Below are 27,486 nucleotides of genomic sequence, written 5' to 3' on the forward strand. Positions count from 1 at the left end.
ATAAATTTGTGACAATGGTTTCGCCTTGTTATGGCATTTTCAAACGAATATGAAGATTAAACTCTTATTTTCTAATATTGACAGTACACACAACTTTATTACAGGCCCATATTCAATAATTTCAAACGATTATTTCGAAGAATATTCTATGAAAAATATTCACTCTTTTGTTTTAAAAGATAGCCGATACAAAAAATTGGTTTTACATGTCATTTATTAAAAAAAAAAACATGGAAAAAGATAATTTTAAAATGCGGCATTAGAGAGTTGTATTGGATTTTTTTTCATAGATTATCCATAAAATATAATTACTAGATTTGGGGCCAAACACGATATATAAACATTGAATGAATTCGTAGTGATCAAGTCAGAAATAAATTTCCTAAGCGTATATGCTGAATAATATTTTTTTTAAAGAAATAATACTACAACGCAGTACGTATCTTTTTATTTTACTAAGTATTTTTAATTTTATTTTACAAAAATATTAAAATTCATATAATAATAAATCCCTAACCGCACCCCAATGGTGCATAGGGCACTGCTTCATATAAACGCAGTGTTATCTCGATCGATTACACTTGAAGGAAAGGTGATCAGCCCTCCACTTCGGGTACCAGTCCAGTGTAATATTGAATAAATATTAGAGTGAAAAAATCACTTATATTTATTAAACCCCCCTGGGAATCGAACCCGGGACCTCCAGAACGGTAGGCGAGCATGCTGACCATAACACTACGGAGGCGGACAAATGCTTTTATATTCATATACATGCTTTTAATATTCCCAAGAGTTTTATACGAAACTCATAATGGGACAAAACTCATGAGTGCATTTATTAAATTAATATTTATTTTAGTACAAAAAATGAACTGGAAAGCAATTAATCATTGTTTATTTTATTTCATAAGCGTAAAAAATCTATTATGCATCTACTAATAAAACCTACACAAATGTGCATTCTCCGTGCAACTAAATACTTCAAAATCAATCTATGAACATCATAAACGAAATTATTTGTTATAAGTTTTCACAATCTCACTAAAACAAATAATGTATTATACATATCGCCCACTCCTTTCAACAAAGTCGTATTTCAAAAATCGTCAATTTTCAGTTGTGCATGTTTTCGGAATGCCCAGAAAATGTACTATATCCCAGCAAAAGTAGCATTTTTTTAACTTAATATTTACTTGCTACAGGGCAGAAAGTGTTGTTTTTGCATTTTGAAGAAAAGGTATCGTTTAATTATTTTTTTTAAAAAACAAAATATTTTTCAAATGGAGAAAAAACCTTCAGGTTTTACCTAAAAAGATCTGTTGCACAGTAAATAGCTCAATAAGTGGCTTGATATTTATTTTTAATACATTGTATTATATATATATTTTTTTTATATTATCCACTGACACTTCGTGATGGAATTGCATTTTTAATATATTATTAGATTAAAACCAATATTTTTAGCTTTTCCACTTTATTTTTATTTGACCAGCGACCGGGTTTTGTCGTTACCGACATCGTTACCAGTCTGATGATGTCGGTAACGACGAAACCCGGTCGCTGGTCAAATTAAAATAAAGTGGAAAAGCTAAAAATATTGGTTTTAATCTAATAATACATTGTATTATATTTTTAAACTTTCAAAATAATCTCCTGAAAGGTCAAGTTTTTTTACATATGATGTTGTTGAAAGCAGTGAGCGATATAATAAATGTTACGACTAAAATAGAATTTTCTAAGTTACACACATATTATAAAATCATATAAAATTGATTTAAAAGCCTTTTTTGGGCATTAATTGAAATAAAAAAGGACAACATTAATTAGTCACTTAGTCAGTCTTTTAATTATGGTAATACCGAAAAATATAAACCTATTAGTAAAACAAAATAACAATTTAACTAAACATTATTTTTATGCAATGTTTTAATGCTTTATGGGAAAAAACTATTTTTAAAAAAAGTGAGAGTTAATATATATACTGAAATCCCTTTTTACACATTTATCAAATTTTTATAAATTGTTTTGGTATAACATTGTGCAAAAAAGATAAAAAATTTATGAATAGTAATTTAGAACATCCTACATCCCTCACGTGTACTTACTACTCAGTACTATGCCCAGAGAGATATGTAGAAAGCAGCTACGTGTATAATTTATGTTACCTTTAACCGGATCCACGCGGCTCGCATAACCGTACGTGTTTTAACAAAACATGCCCCATACGCGGCTGACATAAGCGTTTGTGTTTTTACATTGCTCCAAGTTTCGAACCTCAGTTCAACTAAGAGGGATTTTTTCATGGTGTGGAACTTTGGATAAAATAATACGTCAATCCTTGGCCTTATGACATCTGTTGAAATATCTGACTAATAATTTGTAACATCACAAGGATAAATAAAAGAACAGATCCCTGATTTTTCTTGCGGTCGGTAATTAGTCCGCGCCATAATCATGCCCTATATCTGTCTCACTCTTGACGCTACGCATCGCCAGTGGGTAAGAGTGACACACGATGCGTGCTTTGATTTATTTATGTTATGATCTAATTTGTTTATATTATGATATATTTCAAGAATAATGTGACACACCTGTATTATAGAGTACCAAAAAGGCACAATGAATCCCATTGAACGTTTTTGTTTAGGAGTTTCTTAACTAAATACATGATAAAAGTAATCATTTAAAAAATGGCGAAATACCGCCACGGGCGTCTCTCAGGAACGAAGTTAACGCTGTTAAAAGGTTAATTTTTAAATAAAATTAAGATACTATAAGCAATAATAAATGTTATCTTTTGATATTGCGAATTGATTATTATACAAGATAACCTATCCAACATTCAAACCCTTTACCGCACCCAATGGTGCATAGGGCACTGCATCATATAAACGCAGAGTTATCTTGATCATTAACACATAAAGGAAAGGTGATCAGCCCTCCGCTTCAGATACCAGTTCAGGGTTATATTGAATGAATGTTACAGTGAAAAAATCACTAATATTTATATGACCCCCCCTGGGAATCGAACCCGGGACCTCCAGAACGGTAGCCGAGCGTGCTGACCATTACACTACGGAGGCGGACAAACATCCAACATGTAATAATGTATTTATTTATTTTAGTATAATTTTCTTACATCTTATTTACATGGTATAGCTTGGAACTTATCTACCTTGTAAACGGGGATTTCAGTGTATATGAAATATATATATTTTTTTAAGTATCTTTTGATTCATTGACAAAATATTTAGCAAAAAACTAAAAATTCTATTGCTTACAAAACTACTAAATCTGCAAGGAAGTAGGCAGTTTTGCACTCTAAGCCGTTGATATTACAAAAATTCAGACTACTATTAAACAATCGAGTACTAAAACACACAACATCATTAAATTGCCATCATGACTTATGATTGCCTAAAGAAAGTAACACAATAGTATTGCCATTTTCTTATTTTGCACTAGTTAACCGCCCTACACATTCGAACGTACGTGATACGCGCGGTTTTTCTTCACCATTCCGCGCTAGCCCGTATGACCTACGCGCACGAGTAAAGATATAAGTTCCAAAAATATTTAATGCGTACCGGATACACTGACAAATTTTTGTAAGGTTTCATACCTGAAAGTGTTTTGTGACAACAAACGTTGTGATTTTTTTGCTTGTTTATACAAAATATACCTGAAAATAGCCCGTAGGTAGGGCGGTTAAAGGGTGATTTTTACTCAGAAAATGGATTTCGCAATTGTAAGTCATGATCACCATTAGAATGACAACATTATTAAGCCCTTATCTTGAAAAACATGTGCCTGTCGGCCATTTTGTTTCGATAGCAACTTTCGAAATTGTTTGAAAGTATTTATTTTAAATAACATCACAAATAGCATTAGACTTTTAAATCCAAAACACAAAGATCATCTTTTTTCATACATAATTCCATTCAATTTCTTAATTACAAAGTGTTTCATTACAAAACTACCCGTTGACAAAATGAAATCATCTGATTGAGTTAACAAGAGAGATTTTTCTACTATTAATACGTCATAGAAGTCAAATAATTTCAATATTTGGGTTTTGATTTAGTCAAGCAAATATTAGATTTTTCAAAAAGCAAACATATGAAAAGTTTAACGTTCATAATTGTATGCAATTTTTTAATACTGATATATTTAATACTTATAAATATATCCTATATTTATAAGAATGCTGTTTTTTTCTTTCACAAATTAAAAAAAAATCATTTTGACCCGAAGATGGAAGCATCTGTAGCTTCTGAAACTAGTCGTTAAAATAAATATAAACTCAAGTGGTAAAAAACGAGCATTTTCATTTGAAATTTAATCATATTCAATATATTTGCATGATTAATCTCAAAACATACATAATTTTAAATTTGTCAAAATTAGGTATAAAACTAATATAATTTCACCGTTCAGATAAATTTTTACTGCTAATTCAAATAAGTATAACAAAATGAGATCTTTGCTTGTTAACATGTCGAGGGTGATTTATTTTGTCAGTCAGTTTACACACACAAAAAAAACTCCAAAAGCGCCAATGTCTAATCATGCCGCAAGGTGTCTACAAAACAGCGGGCGGGAATCCGGCCACGTCCTTACGCTACCTGCTCGGACAACTTCTGCGGAATGACCAGCAGCGTCGTGACGATGTTGCCAACGGACAACGTCAAGAACGACAAACTCAGCACGGGTACCTAGTGGGATCAAGGCAGACCAAATATGGTAGACAACTATCACATCGTTATTTATAACCCTTATCCGCACCCAATGGTGCATAGGGCACTGCATCGCATCGATATTAACAACAAAACAAAATATTATATACTGACCTCTCAGTGGGTGATTTCTTACGACGTAATCTGTATTCTACCATTTTTTTTAAACTTCTTCTTCTTCTTCTAACCACTATCCGCACCGCAATGGTGCATAGGGCACTGCATCGTATAGAAGCAGTGTTATCTTGATCGTTAAATACACAAAGGAAAGGTGATCAGCCTTCCGCTTCAAGTACCAGAACCCGGTCATATTACATAAATATTAGACTGAAAAATCACTATTTAATATTTATTTTGACCCTCTTGGGAATCGAACCCGGGACCTCCAGCATGGTAGCCTAGCGCGCTAACCACTACACTATGGAGGCGGCCTTTTAAGTAATATCACAAATATAAAAAAAAGAAATCTTGTGACCGAATAATTTTTTTTAGATAGGAGTTGCCATACAATGCATTATGGGGAACCATCCAGGCTCGCCCGCATTGCACTGTACGGCCAACCCCGAGGTAGACGACTTCCGGGCAGACCACCAAAGAGATGGATTGACAGCTGGGAATCGACATTGCAGGAGGCTAATTAATCCTTCTTTAAAACAGGCCACAAGGCTTACTCCAAGAAAAAGAAGAAGAAGAAGTAGCATTTATTATTTACCTTGCTTATTATTTTTCATTTTATTTTTATTTTATTTTATTGGAAGGAAGAACAACAGTTACAATATATGATAAATCAGAATACAAAAAATAAAATCATGAGTTCCAATTATAGTTCTTCACAACTATGCATAATAGAGGTCTATATAAAGGAAGAACATGAGACAAGGATGGGATAAAGAGAAAAGGAGATGGCATTGATAGGAAAAGAATAAAAGGAAAGGACAGGGAATAGAATTACCTTTTTAAGTTTATAAGATTTCGAACAATTTAGCTTTAAAGTTTGAAAGATTGGAGTAGAACAAGGAATGAGAATTGTGTACAAGGTTTATAGATCAATGAGTGGATTTTTGTTTCTTCTAGCTTACAACATGTTTTATTTTAATCTATGTTGGGAACAAAGGATAAACTAGGGTGGACCAATCAGGAACTTTTCAGCAATTGCTCGTTGGTGGGAGAAAACTTCTCAGAAGCTGGACAGTTGACTGTCGTCAATGAACAAAAATGTTATCGAGATCAATTCACGCGTTTGTAAAGTGGTACATAGTTGGTTTTACCAATCTCGAACTATAGATTTTACCAAAATAAAGAGTTGTATTAACCCATCGGCCTATCAGCCACCAAACGTTGGCGGTAGGTATGTTTTTAAATTCGAATAACAGCCGCATTCAAGCCACGCCCACATCCGTGGTAGTTCATATTATAAAGATACTTTAGTGTGATATCTACAAATCAGTAAAGAAGGCTTTTTATAGTGCATTATTTTTTATAATTTTTATACAAATTTATTGACAACACTTGACCAAAGATGTCCCTGTAAGGATAGAATTATCATTTTGATTGAAATATGAACTGAAATCAGTTAGAAATCAAAACTTTACATCCCAGGTATAATGTTTTGTTGATTTATTTGTTCAAGTTTTCTAGTTAATTTATCACAATTCTGATCTAGGCACACGATAAAATACGTGCATAATAGTTATATGTACCATATTTATTGGTAAAACAGTAAAAGTTACAATTTTACGAGATAGTTTATTTTTATAACTCGGTTGAATTTGAACGCCTTTCATGCTTCAAACACGCGAGCGTTATGATTGGTCGGGCTTATTTGTACCGCAAAAACCAATCTGTAGTGTGTAGTACCTTTTTCTGCATTTAAAGATTATTTCTATATTTGTTCTTGTTTTATCAGGTGCAAAATATTAGCGCCTCATTGTTTAACAAACCATATCACCTCCCCTCTGGGCGGGGCAACTTTCGGGATACATTCAATTATTGTCTTTATATACATGTTTTGAAAAAAAACTGATATGCGGATGGGTTAAGACTTGAATTGAAAGATTGGTATTACAAAAAAATTATACCAAAACTTTGAAGAAAAACAAAAAAGAAGAAGATTTTAAATGTCGAGGTGTAGTTAATATATATTACCGGGAGCGGAAAGTCAACATGAACGCACGGCAAGAAAAGTAGAAAAGATAAAAATGCAATTTTACCTGCCAGGTGGCTTGCGGATGGAAGGAGATGTGGAAGAGTGTGTAGGCGTTGTAGAGCTGGAAGAGATAGCCGGCGAACAGGAAGGGCAGGAGGAAGGAGAGCCCCCGCCACATCCAGGAGTGGAAGCCCTCGATGGTGATGTCCATGTTGTGCCGGGCCCCCAGCGCCTTCAGTCGGTACAGCACCCCGTGCTGGTAGCGGAACTGGAGGTACTGCACTACGCCTGGGAGCAGAACAAAATTCATTCAATTATCACAAGCAGTCAATACATGGACCAGCATTCCGGTCTGCGTGTTTTTATCGGCTGAGACAAATTGGGAGAATTCGCTTGAATCTGCCAGTTGATACTGCCCAATAGTTAATATTGTAAAAAAAATAGTAATTTTTTTTACAATATTTTGAGTGTGTCCAAATACTTTTTTTTTACAAATCTGGATTATCTCCAATTAGGAGTTTTTTTTACATTATTTTTGATATCTAACTAACTAACTAACTAACCATCACGCCGCTTCCCGCAGGGGTAGGCAGAGAGAATCGAACGCCACACCACTCTGTCTTTGCAAACATTCTTTGCCTCTTCTACATTCATGCATCTCCTCATACATACCCGACGATTATTACGACTCCTGACCCGGCCGCTTTCAAGTATTTGACATACCTGATTGTGCCAAGTTTTCCTCGGTCGTCCTCTGCTTCTTTTTCCAACTACATTCGCTCCATAAATTTGTTTAACCGTTCTTTCTTCACTCATACGCTCCACATGTCCAAACCATATCTCGACTGGATAAATAATAAATTTAAGTGATTTTGCTGTACAATATTTATTTACAATTAACCTGTTAACCGGGCGGGACACATAAATACGTCAAACGTAAACAATATCGGGTACGGGTAGGACATATGAATACGTCCTTGAAATATATGTTTATTATATTATATATATGGACGTATATTTTTCGAACAACAAAGGTATTAGTCATCCATACATGTCTCGACATGAATTTAAGACACGGAGTGAATCAGTATTCGCGCCCGTTACAAGTTGCGTAATTGGACAGCGGACCGCCCGGTTAACAGGTTAACATAGACTGGTACCTAAAATACAACACTTCTTGTATTTTAGATATAGTATCTCGTATCTTGCCTTCAAGTAATTAACAATCAAGATAAAGCTGCATCTATGTGATGCAGTGCCCTATGCACCATTTGGATTTACAGGTAACGGATAGAAGATAGAAGAAGTATGTATGTATGTTTATAATTTTACCTAATAAATGATAATCTAAAAAATAGGGGTCAGAGAAGTTTACAAGTATAAGTTTCTATATCTGACATTGTGACGATGTTAATGGTGAACTTACTGATATAGGCGTTGAAGAACATGAACTGGTCCCGGAACATCTGCCAGGGCTCGTTCTGGGGCCAGATGAGGAGCACGCCGGCCACGGCCGTGGAGATGAAGTGGTGCAGCCTCCACCAGCCCTTGATCCGGCTGCCGTTCACCTTCAGGATGGATTCCCGGATGGTCAGGGTGCAATAGTACCACACCAGCAGGAACATCAATATCAACTCCAGAGTTCTGAAACAACACGTTGCCAAATCGTGAGACGAATAACAATTAAGATGAAGAAGAATATGGAAGTCTGGGTATTTACAGGGCTTAAGACCTATCATAGTTTGATTTAACTCTTCTTCGTCTATGTTGATATAATAATAATAAAATAATAAAACCCTTATCCGCACCCCAATGGTGCATAGGGCACTGCGTCATATTAACGCAATGTTATCTTGATCGTTTACACATGAAGGAAAGGTGATCAGCCCTCCGCTTCAGGTACCAGTCCAGGGTAATATTGAATACATATGACAGTGAAAAAATCACTTATATTTATTTTACCCCCCTTGGGAATCGAACCCGGGACCTCCAGAACGGTAGCCGAGCGTGCTGACCATTACACTATGGAGGAGGACGTACAGTAATAAAAATTTATCGAGTAAAGTTTGATAATGAATATAACTGGTCAACTTGTACAAAGATTGTTAAAAAATAAAATAAAACATCTTCAAAATGTATTCTGAAGGAGATGCATATATAATAATTAATAGAATTTAGCAAACACCAAATATATGACCCATTCTAAAATATTTTTTTTCGTAAGTGGTAAAAGTAAAATACAATATTTTTACCTAAAATTTGTGAACAAATTTATAACTGCCAAGACGAATCCAATGACGCTCAGAATCAACTTGAATTTTTCATATTCATCCTTGTATTTGAACCTGAAAAAGAAAGTATGAAAATTAATAAACAAAAAAAAAAGGTCAAGTTGCGTAGGTACCATCGAATAATACGAAATAATTAAATTTTCAACGTGGCAACATTACGGTGGAAAGTTTGACGTTTGCGTGTTGACAGATCGGTCCGGGTTGTTTCGTGCGCGAGATTCGTTTGTTTTACGCGTGTCTTCGAACGTAATACGCTCTATGTCGAGAAATATTGGCAAGAAAATTATGGATCCGATATCTCTTTTCATCCTCAACGACGGAAATGTGTTTCCCCTGATAGGGTTCGGAACTTTCAGAATACAAGGTCAACAGAAGATAAAGAGTGTCATCGACGAGGCGCTCAAGGCAGGGTACAGGTCTTTCGACACCGCGGCCGTGTATTCGAACGAGACGGACATCGGCGACGCCCTGAAGGAGTTACTGCCGAAATACAAGCTGACGCGGCGGGACATCTTTCTAACCTCAAAACTGTCGCCGAGCGATCAGGGCAGACAGCGCACTGAAAACGCGGTCATGACGTCGGTCCACAAGCTCCAATGCGAGTACTTGGATCTGTACCTTATCCACTGGCCTGGGTCGTCCAAGTTGGACGTATCTAACCCGGAGAATTTCAGACTCAGAACCGAGTCATGGGCATCACTTGTAAAGCTTCAAAAGAAGGGGGTTTTAAAATCTATCGGAGTTTCTAACTATACGGTGCGTCACATCAGAGAGCTGATCAGCGATTGCAAAGGCGTCATGCCAGCTGTGAACCAAGTAGAATGGCATCCGCACTACCATCAAGACGTCCTGTTAAAAGAATGCAAAACCCACGGGATTCTTTTACAAGCGTACTCCTCGCTCGGGGGCTCTTATAACAAGGCCCTCTTGAACGATAGAGACGTCAACGAAATAGCCAAACGCCTCGGCCGCACGGTATCGCAGGTCCTTCTGCGGTGGGCCCTGCAGCAGTACATCGCCATCATACCGAAAGCGGAGAGCGCCGAGCACATTCAAGAGAACATCAGCCTAGATTTTGTCATCCCGGAAGAAGACATGGACAAGCTAAACAACTTGAATGTCAACAAGAAATACGCGTGGAACCCCGACACCGTCGTGTAACAGGGTTCATGCAAACCTCAAAATTAAATTCGTCCTGCAGATTTATACTTTAAAGATAAATATACTGATGCGAGTACAATAATATTATAATCTAAGTAAGAAATTATATAGAATTAGAAAGGAATGTAGATGGGTAGAAAAGGTGACTTGAAATGTTCACGGTAATTGAATATTACGCCTTATGCGCGGTATATGTTGTGTGTGAGCATGTATAATTGTCGGGTGACATTTTGCGATGTTGAACTTATATTTTTATTACTGCACACTCAAATTAATTTACAGTAGAAGGCCTCTCATCTGCCATGGGTTGATCCGACCATGCCCCGACTGGCTTTTTTCAAATTGTTTTTTTTTTTTTGCTATAGGCAACAAATTTTTATATGACTATTATTCTACTGCTCATTTTCAGTAATAACAGCTTTTGCGCAGTTTATTGCTGTGTTTTTAATGTAGAGAACAGTACACATAGTCATTTTCAGGTTATGTTCCCGTGGTTAGTGCCGCGGACTGTTGTGAGTCAGAGTTTCTGGGTTCAAACCCACACTACCACAATTTGGTACCTATTTTTAATAATAAGCCGTTTAGGCTCACAAAAATAGTATGAAAGTATTTTTGTAAATAATAAAAACACAAATATTATATTTCTTTTAAATTAAAATATAAAAAAAATTGAGTTAAAAGTCGGTTTATTTTAATGTAAATCCATATTTTTCTGTATTTTTTGATAATCCAACCTTTTTATCATTCCGACTTCAGGTTAGAGGGATTCTACTGTACAAGTGTGTAAATTTAGAACTGACATTAGTGTTATCTATCAAGTATTTCAAATACTTGAAAGTGGTCAGGCCTGAATAATCGGCTGGTATGCACAGGGAGATATATGAATGTGGAAGAGATAAATAACGTTCGCAAAGACAGATAGGTGTGGCATTCTATTCTGCCTGGCTACCCCTGCGAGAAGTGGCGTGATAGTTAGTTAGTAAGAAAGGTTTTAATTTTTTTATGGATCGACTTTGTGTGAGAGGCTTAATGAACTTGCAAGCATTGTGTTTAGAAAATTGGTTTTGAATTTGAGAGAATTGTAAATGCTGGTTGCAATGCCTTATATATATTTATTGATTTCTTTTGTGCCTCGGTAATACCCGTACTAGAGATTTGATGACTCAGAAGCGGAATTGAAATATTGTGTATTTTATTATTCATTTATTATTATCAGGCCCTGGCCTATCCACCGTACGGATGATATCGCTCACTGCTTTCAAGAACGTCATAAATCAAAAATCGTCAATTTTCAGTAGTGCATATTTTCGGAATGCCCAGAAAATGTACTATATCCCAGCAAAAGAGGCGTATTTGTAACTTAATATTTACCCGCTCCAGGGCAGAAAGTGTTGTTTTTACATTTTGAAGAAAATGTATTGTTTAATTATTTTTTTAAAATAAACTAGTTATTTATCAAATGGAGAAAAAACCTTCAGGTTTTACCTAAAAAGATCTGTTGTACAGTAAAAAGTTCAATAAGTGGCTTGATATTTATTTTTAATAAACTGTATTATATTTTTAAACTTTAAAAACATTCTCCTGAATAATCAAGTTTTTTTATTTATGACGTTCTTGAAAGGAGTGAGCGATATATCAATATATATTATAGGTGTCTCTATGTGTCCGCCTCTGTCGCGCAATGGTCAGCACGCTCGGCTACCGTACTAGAGGTCCCGGGTTCGATTCCCAGGGGGATCAAATAAATATAAGTGATTTTTTCACTCCAATATTTTGGTACCTGAGGCGGAGGATTGATTACCTTAACGATCAAGATAACATTGCGTTTATACGATGCAGTGCCCTATGCACCATCGGATGCGGATAAGGGTTTGAAGAAGATGTGTAAATTTGGAATTTGGGCTTAACGGTGGTGTCCTTATATTCTAGAGTAGAATCTTAGTCCAGAATTGGTGAATAATATAGCTTACTCCATTGAACATATTATATGTGAGATTCATTCAAAATTAGTTCACTTATATCAAAATCACAACCAACATACAGGAGTGATCCAATAATAATACATATATGTATCTTTCAAAAATATGAATGTTCAATAATGAGCAGAATGGTGAACGTTACACAAGTGTATAAAATGATCAATCAAGCCAGCCAAATGCCAGGTCGTAAGGCCTGGGATGCTCAGACTATCTTCTTTAGTATGAAAATGATAAATACTTTGTTCCAAGTTGAGACACCTACAATATATATTATATTTTAATGGGAATTTCCGGATCTATCAATTGAGCAGAATATTATCCGCTGATCACCAATTCTTGAACTGGAAATTCCTCGGGTTTTATAGAGGTTTAATTCAAGTAGTAACTGATGGAAACAGCTCTTAGAATCCGGTAAATTTTTATTGATATTCGAGATGATAAGAAAGTCCATAAAGTATAGCGTAACTGCAATGTATAAGTTAATGCAAGAATTTTTACACTTGTATTTCATTTTTAATGCATTTTTATTAAAGATTTTGATAAAACTGTTGACTTTTTCATAAAACGGACAGTTAATTGATTACTGCCTTATGATTTGATAAGAATTTATGAAAATTGCTCAAGTTTACACTAAGGTTTGTATTTTAAAACCGCCATTTTTAGCCAATAGACAATTTTTAACTTAATTTACTGATATCTCAAACAAATTAATGTAAAAATATAGAGTAAAAATAAACCAAAATCAATGTAATATTTAAATATCACTGGAAGGAAGTGGAGTTTACCAATGTAAACATGACTAGTTTCGAGAACTACAGATGTTCTCAAAACTAGTCATGTTTACATGAATAAACTCAAAAAAAAAAAGTCTTGTACTAATGTTTTATTTTCATATTTAAATCATGTTATTCCACAATGTTAATGCCAAATCAATAAACAATTTTTTTTTCTATTTTGTATATTGAAAGCATTCTTAACTTTGTGGTATGGTAATATAACAATATCCTTATCATTCATCGTTCACTTTGTGTAATACCACTTGAAACACCTTTTAAGTGGTACATATTACACAAAGTGAACGATGAAAGATAAGGAAAGTGTTTTACTATTTTTTTCTGCATCAAATAGACTACTTTGTATGATTTTAATGATATTTCCATGGTTCATCTAAAAATAATCTATTTGGATGAATATGACTCCAATTACACTCTTTTTGGTATTTGTTTAACCCTTACTGGTTCAATGTCGAATCTCATTCAACATAGATTTTTTGCTCTTAGGTCCCATGTCAGATGTTATTTGACATTTTTTTCATCATTAGTATTATTTATTTAAATTCCAAGCTTACATTTTTGTCACTCGTATCTATTACAACAGTATGTGGAGAAGAGGACAAAAGATTTTTTCCAATGGGAATGTAACTGTCTACCTAGATTTTTTTTAATTTTGGGGGACCGGAAAGGGTTAGTAATCAAATGAGACATTACAAGAAGATTTTATGAACTTTTGGCCTTCCATGTGGAATAATAATTTTGTTACCATAATTTTTACCAAAAAATGCTGTAAGGGCGTAATATTTATAATGTGTATATTTCTATATGATAAATGTATTTGAGTGATATTTTTTTATCTCACATGAAAATTGTACTGGACACAATTTGCCGATTTGAAATTCACTATAAAATAGTAGACTCTTTTGTGTCATCAAAAGGTTACATAGCCGTGTTGATACTTTAAGCCTATATTTTTTATATCAATCCTATGTGAACTAGAATTATAAAGAATGTTATAATGATACAATCAATGTTATAGAATATTAGCTTAGAGGTCATAGAAGGGTATTGCAGAATTCTTTTAAGCTTATAAATTACATAGATATGTATTCACACTGTATTCTGGAGTATACTCTTTATATGTGTGTGTATTCAAATAATAAATATTTAGATTGAATGATATTCTATTTGGCATTAAAACTTTACTTAACCGCCCTACCTATACAAACATACGTGATACATCTGCTATATTATCGTCCGAAGGCAACAAGCCGTATCTAGTACATTCAGGTACAAAAAGTATAACAACAGAAACGTTAGTGAAACGTCTAATTGTTCTTACTGGCCCTACATATACGAATATCTCGCGTTTCGTATTTCGAGGTCAATATCGCTGGCTACCTAATTTGCAATATATGTCGAGATTATGTTGATTGATATATTACATTCAATACAAAATATATTTGTAAAAATATTCAATAGAATGTTGTTACAAACAAAATTATCCGGGAGACATTTCATGTTGCGAATCTCTGACTTCAAACAGATATAAAAGGGTCATAAATGGGTCTATTGTATAAAAAAATTCTTTGGAATATTGTAAAAAATATTGTCATTGAGAAATCATATAAATAAAAAGCCTGAGGGTTTTTTTTCCTACTTTTTTAATGTTAGCCCAAAGGTAGGGCGGTTAGCACTAGTAATATCGTAGAGTTACGGATAAAAATTGTGATAATAATGACAAATCTACATTGCTTTATAAATATTACAACTGATTTGAATCAAAACTACTGTTATTTTTTATGCATTCTCTAGAGCTTATAGACTGTGCAGATGAGCAAATATGCGTAGCCAAGAAATTAGGTTTGCGCAAATATACCTGTGACATGTAGCCACGCGTTTGGCATTTCATATTTTGTGCAAACTAGTCTTTAAGTGACTCAATAATCTAGCTACGGCTTATGAAATACCACTCATCGTAATCCTACTTAGGCACTTCAACTTTAACTTATTCATGCTTTTAAACGAGCAGTGTTTGCAGACGGCACATGTCGCTCACTCTTTTCAACAACGTCATATATCAAAAAACTTCATTTTTCAGGAGATGGTTTTTAAAGTTTAAAAATATAATAAAATGTATTAAAAATAAACATCAAGCCACTTATTGAACATTTTACTGTGCAACAGATCTTTTTAAGTAAAATCTGAATGTTTTTTCTCCATTTGAAAAATATTTAGTATATTTATAAAAATAATTAAACAATACCTTTTCTTCAAAATGCAAAAACAACACTTTCTGCCCTGTAGCGGGTAAACATTAAATCAAAAATTTGCCGCATTTGCTGGGATATAGTACATTTTCTGAGCATTCCGAATGCCCAGAAAATGTACTACATGCACAACTGAAAATTGACGATTTTTGATATATGACGTTGTTGAAAGGAGTGAGCGATGTGTCATATCGCGCCAACCCGAGCACTATTCGCGTGTTTCCACCTGTTTGTGTTGCATAAGATAACCGATGAACTGAAGTCCCCAGTCGTCACTTGACGCTTTTAATTGGAATTTATTGGAAACTCTTCTATAAATAATTAAATTTTATCCGTTTATTATTAAAGTGTTAGACTTGTTTTATTTTATTTTTATATTAGGTTAAGTTTTTTTCAACATATTTCGTCGCTTGTTTTATTTTTTTAAATTATGTAAACGACTTTTGTAAACTCTGTAAATAAAAAAATAAATACCCTGATATATTGAATTGCATTTTTGTGAAAAAAAAGCATTAAGTGGTGAAATGTTTAGTCGTCTATTCCTAGGTCTTAGTATTGGACTTAGTTTTGATGGAGTTACTATAATTCCATCAAATACAACGAAATTGATGTAATATTTTTACATGATTATTTTAACATAAGAACAACAACGAGCTGTATCGTATTGAATTGCTTTCGTAAACAATTTTCTTTATTGCATGAGGATACAAAGTGCAGATCATTTTTTATCGTCATTCAACGTAGGAAAACAATGATATTACATGCAAAAATTGTATAATTTAACTTATTATTTAATTATTTATTTATATACATTTTAAAATGCGATGTGTATACAATTATGACGAAAGTCGATGTGTATTCTCAATATAAAAAAGACTTCATTTATTTATTTGTTATTTTTATTTTACTTCGCAAATACCAATTACTATGGTATCTTTTATGAAATTTTCAATATTTAAATGTATTTTTTGTATCTAGAGTCGATTATTTAAATAGTTTATAAATCAGTTTTAAAAGCTGCAGTGAGACTGATTTTTGAATTTCTAAATTCAGTCGCGTCACTCCACAATTTCACGAACTGCACTGGTTACGCTTTCCCGAAAGGGTAGAGCATTAACTCTGTCTGCTTATGTATAAATCAATACATAATACATCTCCAGAGTATTTAAAAGAGCTGTGCAATTTCAGATTTATTGGCGTGCTCCAATCGGCTACAACAACCGCCATGAGTAACGTGATCTTACCAACTCGCAACCAGCGCACTAAATTTGGCAAGTATGCCTTTGCTGCTGCGAAACCAATGGCGTGAAACGATATTTAAAAAAAAAATTAGCTTTACTCATTTTTATGGTGAAATTGTTATATTCAGAGTAAGCACTTAATGATAGTTAATATTGCGTTATTAGCAGTGAATATATCAACTGAAAGTACGAGGTGTTAAAGCGTGGTACAAAATTAATTACCCTATCGAAAGATGTCATCATTTTTGCTAATTGCGTCTTACGTCAATAAGATTTGACATTTCGCTCACTCCTTTCAACAACATCATATATCAAAAATCGACAATTTTCAGTTGTGCATGTTTTCGGAATGCCCAGTAAATGTACTATATCCCAGCAAAAGCGGCATATTTTTAACTTACTATTTACCCGCTACATGGCAGAAAGTGTTGTTTTTGCATTTTGAAGAAAAGGTATTATTTAATTTTTTTTTTGAAATATACTAAATATTTTTCAAATGGAGAAAAAACATTCAGTTTTTACCTAAAAGGATCTGTTGCAACAGTAAAAAGTTCAATAAGTGGCTTGATATTTATTTTTAATACATTTTGTTATATTTTCAAACTTTAAAAACGATCTCCTGAAAAATCAGATTTTTTGATATATGACGTTGTTGAAAAGAGTAAGCGAAATGTCAAATATGATTGACTACGCCGTCATTTGCAAAAATTATAATATTTTCCGATAAGGTGTTTAATTTTGCGCCACCCTGTAGATGACTAGTGTTAACACACATGAAGAGTTGACAATTTGGTGACAATCTTAATGCTGGATTTTATATACATATAGATAAAGTACTTATGAACTGAAATGTTCTACCTCGATAAACTTTAACATTTATGAGGCTAAAATTACACCAATCTAAAATAGATGAATATTTACAAAATAGAGAATTTTAGAAGTATTTCAAGCTTTTACCTGTATACACTAGCGGAAAGACTTAAAGTTAGTCAAATAGAGAAAAAAATACTTACACATCGTAGTCGTACAGGAGAAAGTGACCAACTAACTAAACGTAAAATGTTCAGGAGGGCCATTTAAGTCACTTTTGCTTGGCAAGAAAATAAACATGCAATGCAGTTGGTCATTTTTAACAAGTCGATATATTATACTTCCATGTCCAAAATCGCTTTGGGATTTTTTCAGGGCAATATTAAACTAGTAAGATATAAAATAGTCAATAATCACGTTTTTGTAAAAAAAAAATGCACTTGGTCACTTTCTCCTGTATGACTACGATATATGATACATAATAAAATAATAATTAATAAATATATATTGGATTCCACTTACTTGTCGTTTTTATTTAGTATGGAGACGTTGACATTCCCTAGTATTATTTTCAGGTATACGCTGTTTTTCTTTGGCAAAGTCTGCTCGATTTCGTGTAATTGTGCATTCCTCTTCATTAAATCCTTTTCCAACTTCGCTATCCTCTCATCGTTTGTCCCCTTCAGCCCTGAACTTGCTAACCTAGAACAAAACCATGATTTACCACTTCATACAATTCAATTCAATTCAATTTATTTATATTTAATTAACATATACATTACAAACAATTTTTTTTAAGTGTATACATTACATACATACAAAAATCTAAAATATGCAAGGACTATTGCTAAAGGTGTAGAAGAATCCCGCTTCGGAAAACTCCTTCAGACACATGGAACAGATCAATATCCAATGAGATATTGTTCAACATAGCGGTAGCTCTTCCTACAGGCATAACCATCGGCAGGTTGGTCCTGTGTATAGGAATGTGAAACAATCTATGTCGACGCTGTCTTAGGTAACTATCGGGAACATACAGACCAATGTTCCGGATAATTTCAAGATTAGCGATCATACCGCGCAACAATCGATAAAAGTACGTAATCAAATACACATTCCTTCTAGTCTCTATAGTGAAGCCAAGCATACCCTGGAGAAATTCAGTCGAGTAGAGCCAAGGATAATAGCCGTACTCTCTCATGTAGAGATACCTCAGAAACTTCTTTTGGTCTTCTCTACCATAAGAGAGTACTTAAGCTCGTGTGGCCCCCAAATATTCGAGCTACTCTCGAGTCTACTTTTGAACGAGTCAGGCTCGCGCGCTAATTGCGTTTCACTTGTGAATTTTTCAATTACTTTTTCAACAATGAATTAGTACAAAATATCATAGACATAATTGTTAATTTTTTTTTTTTTAAAAAGAGAATTATTTGTTATATTATTTTTTGACATCTCATCAAAGATGAAGAAGAATATGAAAGTCTGGGCATTTACGGGGCCGACTACTGTCATAGGCTGGTTTCTAGTGAAGTTCTAGTGATTCAAGAATAATGTTTTGAAATTGGTTCATATATCGCTCACTCCTTTCAAGAACGTCATAAATCAAAAATCGTCAATTTTCAGTTGTGCATGTTTTCGGAATGCCCAGAAAATGTACTACATCCCAGCAAAAGGGCCATATTTTTAATTTAATATTTACCCGCTACAGGGCAGAAAATGTTGTTTTTGCATTTTGAAGAAAAAAGGTATCGTTTAATAATTTTTTTAAATAAACCAAATATTTTTCAAATGGAGAAAAAACCTTTTGGTTTTGCCTAAAAAGATCTGTAGCACAGTAAAAAGTTTAAAAAGTGGCTTGATATTTATTTTTAATACATTATGTTTTATTTTTAAACTTTGAAAATGTTCTCCTGAAAAATCAAGTTTTTTGATTTGTGACGTTCTTGAAAGAAGTGAGCGATATATAGGGGGCTGACGACCTTCATAGGCTGGTTTCTAGTGAAGTTCTAGTGATTCAAGTATACTGTTTCAAAATTGGTTTATATATATAGAACTTCCAAGAACGTGAGTAGTGTGTTTGTCAATAATGGGTAGAATTGGTGAATGTTACACGTGTGTAAAGTGATCACTTAAACCAGCCTATGATGGTCGTCAGCCCCGTAAATGCTCAGACTTCTATATTCTTCTTTATCTTTGATGAGATGTCAAAAAATAATATGAAAATAACTCCTGTAATTGGAGATAATCCAGATTTTGTGAACAAGTATTTGGACACACTCAAAATGTTGTTATCCGCAACCCAATGGTGCATAGGGCACTGTGTCATATAAACGCAGTGTTATCTTGATCGTTTACACATGAAGGAAAGGTGATCAGCCCTCCGCTTCAGGTACCAGTCCATGGTAATATTGAATAAATATAACAGTGAAAAAATCACTTATATTTATTTTACCCCCCTTGGGAATCAAACCCGGGACCTCCAGAACGGTAGCCGAGCGTGCTGACCATTACACTACGGAGGCGGACTATAAAACACTATAAATATTTTAGTATAACTTATTATAATATCTGCCGGTTTCGAAGCTAACCCCTTTTTTTAAGACTGATTAATACTATTACTAGTATTATTATTACTATGAGTATTAATCAGTCTTGAAAAATAAGCAGTTAGCTTGGAAACCGGTAGACATTGCAATTAAGTTTTAATAAAATATTTATAGTGATTTTTAAACAAAGTTATATTTCAATTATAGAATATAGAATGACTCGAAATAGTGTTTTGTCATGATGTTCGAAAACAATTGAACATTGACCCGAGATAGTGTAAACATTTTTCAAGTATTAGCAGAATTTTAAAGAAAACATAGAATTATATTTGGATTTATAGACGGTAAGTCATGTAAAGAAGATATATTTATTTAAAAAATATTTTAAAGTGTGAAGATCTTTGCCTAATATTATTTTTTATCCTTTATATAAAATAATATAAAACCCTTACCGCACCCCAATGGTGCATAGGGCACTGCTTCATATAAACGCAGTGTTATCTTGATCGATTACACATGAAGGAAAGGTGATCAGCCCTCCGCTTCAGGTACCAGTCCAGGGTAATATTGAATAAATATTACAGTGAAAAAATCACTTATATTTATTTGACCCCCCCTGGGAATCGAACCCAGGACCTCCAGAACGGTAGGCGAGCATGCTGACCATTACACTACGGAGGCGGACACCCTTTTTACCCTTTACTAAATATTATTTTCTTTAAATATAACTTTTCAAGTACAAGAAAACTGGTATTTTTATTTTATTTATTTAATATGGTTACAATAAAAAATTAAATTATAATTAAATTCATTAGCTTAGCATTTCTACTTTTGACATATCTTAATACTAGTTACGTTTTTTCTCTCCAATAGACGTGATAAACGTTATCACCTAAACCCGCCTATGACGGGTCGTAAGCCCTGTAAATCTCCAGACTTCCATATTCTTCTTCATCTATATTGAGAAGTCAAAATGTAAGAATTCTTAGCTCGAATTGTTACGGCATGAAATGGAATAATTTTAATATGAATAGGTTTTTTTCTTCCCCTTCAATACAAATAATTAATATCGCTCACTCCTTTCAAGAACGTCATAAATCAAAAATCGTCAATTTTTAGTTGTGCGTGTTTTCGGAATGCCAAGAAAAGTACTATAAAAAGAAAGAAAAAGAGAAGAAAAAGAGGCATATTTTTAACTTAATATTTACCCGCTACAGGGCAGAAAGTGTTGTTTTTGCATTTTGAAGAAAAGGTATTGTTTAATTATTTTTTCAAATATACTAAATATTTTTCAAATGGAGAAAAACCTTCAGGTTTTACCTAAAAATATTTGTTGCACAGTAAAAAGTTCAATAAGTGGCTTGATATTTATTTTGAATACATTGTTTTATATTTTTAAACTTTAAAAATGTTCTCCTGAAAAACAAGTTTTTTTATTTTTGACGTTCTTGAAAGGAGTGAGCGATATATTAAGGTGACATGGCCGGTAAACATGGATGATGTTCTGTCCTCATATTTACAAAGCAAAGCAAATAATGTAAGGTGACACAAATTATAAAAACATTTGTGGTTCAAATACTTAATTTGTTTTTTATTGATTAATTGAAACGGTGTCGGTGAAATTAACTAACCAAGTAACCATCTAGCTGCTTCATTGCCAGGGTAGGCAGAGAGAACACAACACAACACCAATCTGCCTTTGCAAACAATCTTCGCCTCTTCCACATTCATGCACTTCTCATACATCTTCAAACTATTATCCGCATTATCGATAGGGCACTGCATCATATAAACACAGTGTTAACTTGATTGTTAAAACATGAAGGAAAGGTGATCAGCCCTCCGCTTCATGTACCAGTCCAGGGTAATATTGAATAAATAATTAAGGGAAAAAATCACTTATATACCCGACAATTATCAAATATAAGACTACTGACCACTCTCAAGTATTTGAAACACTTGATCATGCCAAGTTTTTCTCGGTCTTCTCTACTTCTATTACCCACCATAATCGCCTCATAAATTTGTTTTACAATTTTACAATTGTGTTGATTTTTTAAAATATAATTTTCATTAATGATTTATAAAAGAATTTGTAAACTACAAAATTAGTTGTTTATTGTAATGAAGTGTTGCCAGTGCTTGTAGCCACCTACTGACTTAACAATGCTTGAATGTTTTACATGCAATTTCAACCATATCGCTCACTCCTTTCAACACCGTCATATATCAAAAATTGACAATTTTCAGTTGTGCATGTTTTCGGAATGCCCAGAAAATGTACTATATCCCAGAAAAAGCGGCATATTTTTAACTTAATATTTACCCGCTACAGGGCACAAAGTGTTGTTTTCGCATTTTGAAGAAAAGGTATTGTTTAATATTTTTTTAAATATACTAAATATTTTTCAAATGGAGAAAAGATCCTTAAAAGATCTGTTGCACAGTAATAAGTTCAATAAGTGGTTTGATATTTATTTGTAATACATTTTATTATATTTTTAAACTTTAAAAACGTTCTCCTGAAAAATCAAGTTTTTTGATATATGACGTTGAAAGGAGTGAGCGATATATGATAATATGTGACACGTTTAGTCTTATTAAGACATTATAGAAGTGTTCGATAATGTCTTAATAAGACGAAATGCGTCACATATTATCATATATATATGTTAATAAAAGTAGAATCCAATCCGACATCCTTGTTTAATTTTGGATATATTGCTCAAAAATTCAAAATAATGTAAAATAACATTTATTTTATAATGATTTAAAAGAAATTTGCTGATGGCGTCATCTCTTTTGATGTCATTATCATACAATACTGTAGGATCTGAGTCATTGCTAACTCAAATGGATTACCACCCACTGCCCAAATTATAATAGAGTACTTTGATTTCTGACAATTAATGGGATATGTAACAAATACGTCACCACTATTCGAACCTTGAATATTACCTTTAAAAAAATAATTAGTTTTGCCCACACTCACCTATTTTCCCACACATTCAAGCCATTCATTCATTTAGTTTTAGATTATTAACATATCCACTTCATGTGTGTTTATTTAACCTAAGTTTTGAGTAGTGAAATTGAGAATTAGGAAGTTCTATGTATATTTGAAAATTATTGACTATTACTTATAGATTAGGGTAGTGAAATTGGGTACCGGAGAGTTCTATCCATTGTTGGGTTATATATCCAAAATTAAACACGGTTAATGAATTGAATTGTACTTTATTTACGTATAGCTCACTCCTTTCAAGAACGTCATAAATCAAAAAACTTGATTTTTCAGGAAAACGTTTTTAAAGTTTAAAAATATAATACAATGTATTAAAAATAAATATCAATCAACTTATTGAACTTTTTACTGTGCAACAAATCTTTTTAGGTTAAACCTGAAGGTTTTTTCTCCATTTCAAAAATATTTAGTATATTAAAAAAAATCATTAAACAATACCTTTTCTTCAAAATGCAAAAACATCACTTTCTGCCCTGTAGCGGGTAAATATTAAGTTAAAAATATGCCTCTTTTGCTGGGATATAGTACATTTTCTTAGCATTCCGAAAACATGCACAACTGAAAATTGTCGATTTTTGATTTATGACGTTCTTGAAAGGAGTGAGCGATATATGATATGTGTAGCATTTCGTCTTATTAGGACATTATCAAACACTCGGGTGTTTGATAATGTCCTAATAAGACAAAACGCGTTACATTTCTTATATGTAAATAAAGTAGAATTCAATCCATTAATCGTGTTTAATTTTGGATATATTATCGAATAATTTAATATGGAATTCTACCAACTGTCTGCAGTTACAATAAATAAGTTCAATCTATATTTGAATATTATTTATTCATTTATTTAGAGAATTGACTAAAAGAATGCCTTGCATTAATTTTTATAAAACAATTCCACTTAGATATCGCTCACTCCTTTCAAGAATGTCATAAATCAAAAATCGTCAATTTTCAATTGTGCATGTTTTCGGAATACCCAGAAAATGTACTATATCCCAGCAAAAGAGGCATATTTTTAACTTAATATTTACCCGTTATAGGGCAGAAAGTGTTGTTTTTGCATTTTGAAGAAAAGGTATTGTTTAATTGTTTTTCAAATATACTAAATATTTTTCAAATGGAGAAAAAACCTTCAGCTTTTACCTAAAAAGATCTGTTGCACAGTAAAAAGATCAAAAAGTGGCTTCATATTTATTTTCAATATATTGTATTATAATATTTAACATTAAAAACGCTCTCCTGAAAAATCAAGTATTTAGATTTATGATGTTCTTGAAAGGAGTGAGCGATATGTTAAATGTGTCGGGTTGTGGTACCGTGATTAGTGTTGCGGACTCTTAAGTCAGAGTTTCTCGGTTCGAACCTACTCTAACACAAGTTGATACCTATTTTTAATAATGAGCCGCTTAAAATCACAGAAATAGTATGAAATTGATAAAATAAAAATACAAATATTGCTCTTTCAAATAAAATAAAAAATAAATAGAAAATCATAATCTGTTAAAATGTTTAGCATGCATGATTATTATTCTACTCTCCTTTAAAATAACCAAATATTGTTATGTAATGAGATAAAAGAATTATTTTTTTAAGTATAGTTGCGAATAATTTGATTAATTAAAAATAATTATCATTGATAAATTTTGTTGGTGCACATATTTAATTATTGAGATAAGCTATCCATCATTGTTCATTCTCTATATCACACGTATTTATAGTCTTTAGATAAAAATGACAGAGTTTAGTAAAGATAGAAGAGAATATTATTTTTTAAGTTAAAACTTACTTTTTTAATGCGCCCGTGATAATTGACATACGATAACGCTGGTGCGTTATTTCTTTTAAACATTTTCCCTGAAGTTCGCCGATCTCTTCTAATTTTCCAACGTATTCACGGTTTACAGCCTAAAAACAACATCAAAAATTGTATATTTATAATATACAAACGGTTTCCATTTAAAAATAAAATACCTTCGACAAAATAAATTGCATAAAAAACCACACGTAGTTACATACTAGTATTCCTTGAGAAATATAATGACATATTATTATAAAATTATGTCCTACGAAGGGTAAACCTTATGATAAATAATTTAACATTAATTAAAACATAAATAATTTTGAAGTACCATTACGCTAATAAAGAATATCAATCTTTACAATTCTCAAATACAAATAATATTATACCACGTCAAAATAAATTAAAGCTTTAATCTTCGAGTGCATCTCGACCTCAACATAACCTTACTCATTTAACATTAAATATAAAGAAATGATTTCACAAACCTCTAAACTCCGGAATTCCGATTCTAAATCGCTCCATTCCTTCACACACTCCTCAGGATTCATTGTGAAACGCCTGTAAACTGACGCGATTGATTTCACCGCTACTCAGTCAAAAAAAGGAAAACAGCTGTCAACCACTGACCAAAATCCAAGATCACATCGCCATAGAAATGAAAAAAGATACGCAATTATCTACCTGCAATCAACGAACTTTGTAGCAAGGTTGTTTCTATTCCAGAAATAGATAAGTAAGTACCTAATATGATAAAGTTTAGTGATGAGATTATCGAATGAATTCAATAATCGAGTGTTTTACATTCGAGTTATCGGATAAAAGTCAATACCGAGTGCAATTACATAAGTAATTAAAAAAGTTGATAGCGAGGAAAGCAGCGTAAACATTGTTGAAATCGATCAAATCTATGAAAAATTAATGTCTTCCAGAATAAAAAATGTAAGTATTGGAAAGGAATAAGGAATGTGTAAAGAATAATTTAAAAAAATTAAAGTTATTTTAGGTGGTTTGGACATGTGGAGTGAGAAAATGAATCAGATAACAAAACAAAGACGGCCGAGAAAAATTGGTCACGGAAATTAATCAGAACTTAAAATTTGGTTGTGTCAAAAGTTTACGTAGCCGGAGAGCTTGAGTAACCAGATGTCAGAACAGCGTTCCATCCTCTCTGCCTACCCCTGCGGACAAACGGTGGGATGAACGGTGGGCAGAAGGACTTTTATAAGTTAGAATGGTAGATAGCAGCACATAAAAAATGTACTATTTTTCCTTATCGTAACTCACATCGACCCACATATTTCATTCAATATCCCATGGATACCGAGCGACATCTTTGATTTTTTTATAATGCATTCTATTCATACACGTGAAGACTATATTGATGGGACCCTTTTAAATTCACAGGATGACATTGCGATAAGTCGTTGTTACATTGACAGGAATGTATCTCTTAAATCGAATGATAATATTTTATATTGAATGATAATTATTTTTTTTAAAAAGACTTACATTCATACTCACACTTAGTTGGACAAAAGTCCTTGCTTACAAAGAACATTGTTTTTTTTTAAGATGTTATAAATGAAGCACCCGAACGCAAAACATTTTTAACTAAATTAAGAGTTGGCAAAATAAGGATGAAAACAGACTGAATGCAGTTAAAATGTGATCCCTCAGACGGATTTGCAGAAAAACGATGTATTTATGATAGATGTTCGAATGGCAAAATAAGGAAATAATGCAAGACTGATATAAGCATTACCGATAAAATTAAAAAGGTGTGCTGAGATGATTTGGACATGTGGAACGTATGAGTTAGGAAAGAACGGTTATACAAATTTATGAGACACATGTAGTTGGAAAAAGAAGCAGAGTAAGACCGAGGAAAACTTGGCACAATCGGGTTCGTCAAATACTTGAAAGCGGCCGAGTCAGGAGTCAGTGGGTATGAGGAGATGCATGAATTTGGAAGATGCGAAGAATGTTTGCAAAGACACGGTGGTATAGCGTTCTGTTCTCTCTGCCTACCCCCGCGGAAGCGGTTTAATGGTTAGTTAGGCAGCTAGTTATTATTTTATTTTTATTGGTATCTCAACTGAGACAGAGAAGATATCAATATGGAAATATGAAAGACAATCGATTCTTAGTTTGGCTTCCATATATGTAACTACATATAATATATGAATAAAAGTATACAGAAAATTGAAACAAAACGTGTTGTATTGATATCTTAACATACATAAAGAACAATATGGATGTCTGGTCATTGACAGGGCTTCCGCGCAGTCATTGACTCGTTTGAGAGATTTACTTATTACGCTGTGTAATATTCACTATTCCATCCATATTTATATCTTTATGAATTCATCGTCTCTGTTGAGGTATCAATTAAAACATCTTAATTGCAACCTCTTTTGAGGTCCGATTCAGTATTTGTATCCAAAGATTTAATCATACTTAATATATTCTCCATGTAGTCTAGAGGTACTATTACATATAAATTTATTCTACAGTAGGTACGAATATATTGTCTATTTGATAATATTTGAACGGACCAAGTCTACTTTGCAGACCCATGATTTTTAAATAATAATTTACTTTTTTAAATAAGAACTTATTTCATTACAATACCAAAATGCAATACCAAACAATTCCAACAGAACTTTAAATAATTGGGAACAAAGTACTTCAACAACCTTCCTAC

The 27,486-nt window shown here is 33.0% G+C and overlaps 1 protein-coding gene across 3 annotated transcripts in view; it reads right to left on the reverse strand.

Moving 5' to 3' along the window:
• Window positions 1-25,453, reverse strand: part of LOC148306327 (transmembrane protein 120 homolog) — a 369,069-nt gene extending 343,616 nt beyond the window's left edge. Inside the window, exons 1-7 of one of the 3 annotated variants that reach the window (XM_088265276.1) lie at window positions 25,268-25,440; window positions 24,768-24,886; window positions 17,930-18,109; window positions 9,135-9,227; window positions 8,309-8,526; window positions 6,947-7,170; window positions 4,626-4,715 (exon numbers count right to left, since the gene is read on the reverse strand). In XM_088265276.1, coding sequence (XP_088121402.1) covers window positions 4,626-4,715; window positions 6,947-7,170; window positions 8,309-8,526; window positions 9,135-9,227; window positions 17,930-18,109; window positions 24,768-24,886; window positions 25,268-25,330 — 987 coding nt within the window. In that variant the 5' untranslated portion in view covers window positions 25,331-25,440. Of the gene's footprint in view, window positions 1-4,625; window positions 4,716-5,673; window positions 7,171-8,308; window positions 8,527-9,134; window positions 9,228-17,929; window positions 18,110-24,767; window positions 24,887-25,267 lie in introns of all 3 variants that reach the window. The other 2 variants (XR_015838025.1, XM_088265275.1) reach the window with 2 other exon arrangements.
• Window positions 25,454-27,486: the final 2,033 nt, after the last annotated feature.

Source organism: Brachycentrus maculatus, unplaced genomic scaffold (genome assembly GCF_059751285.1).
Source record: "Brachycentrus maculatus isolate JH-2025_06_01 unplaced genomic scaffold, ASM5975128v1 h1tg000244l, whole genome shotgun sequence".
Taxonomy (NCBI): domain Eukaryota; kingdom Metazoa; phylum Arthropoda; class Insecta; order Trichoptera; family Brachycentridae; genus Brachycentrus; species Brachycentrus maculatus.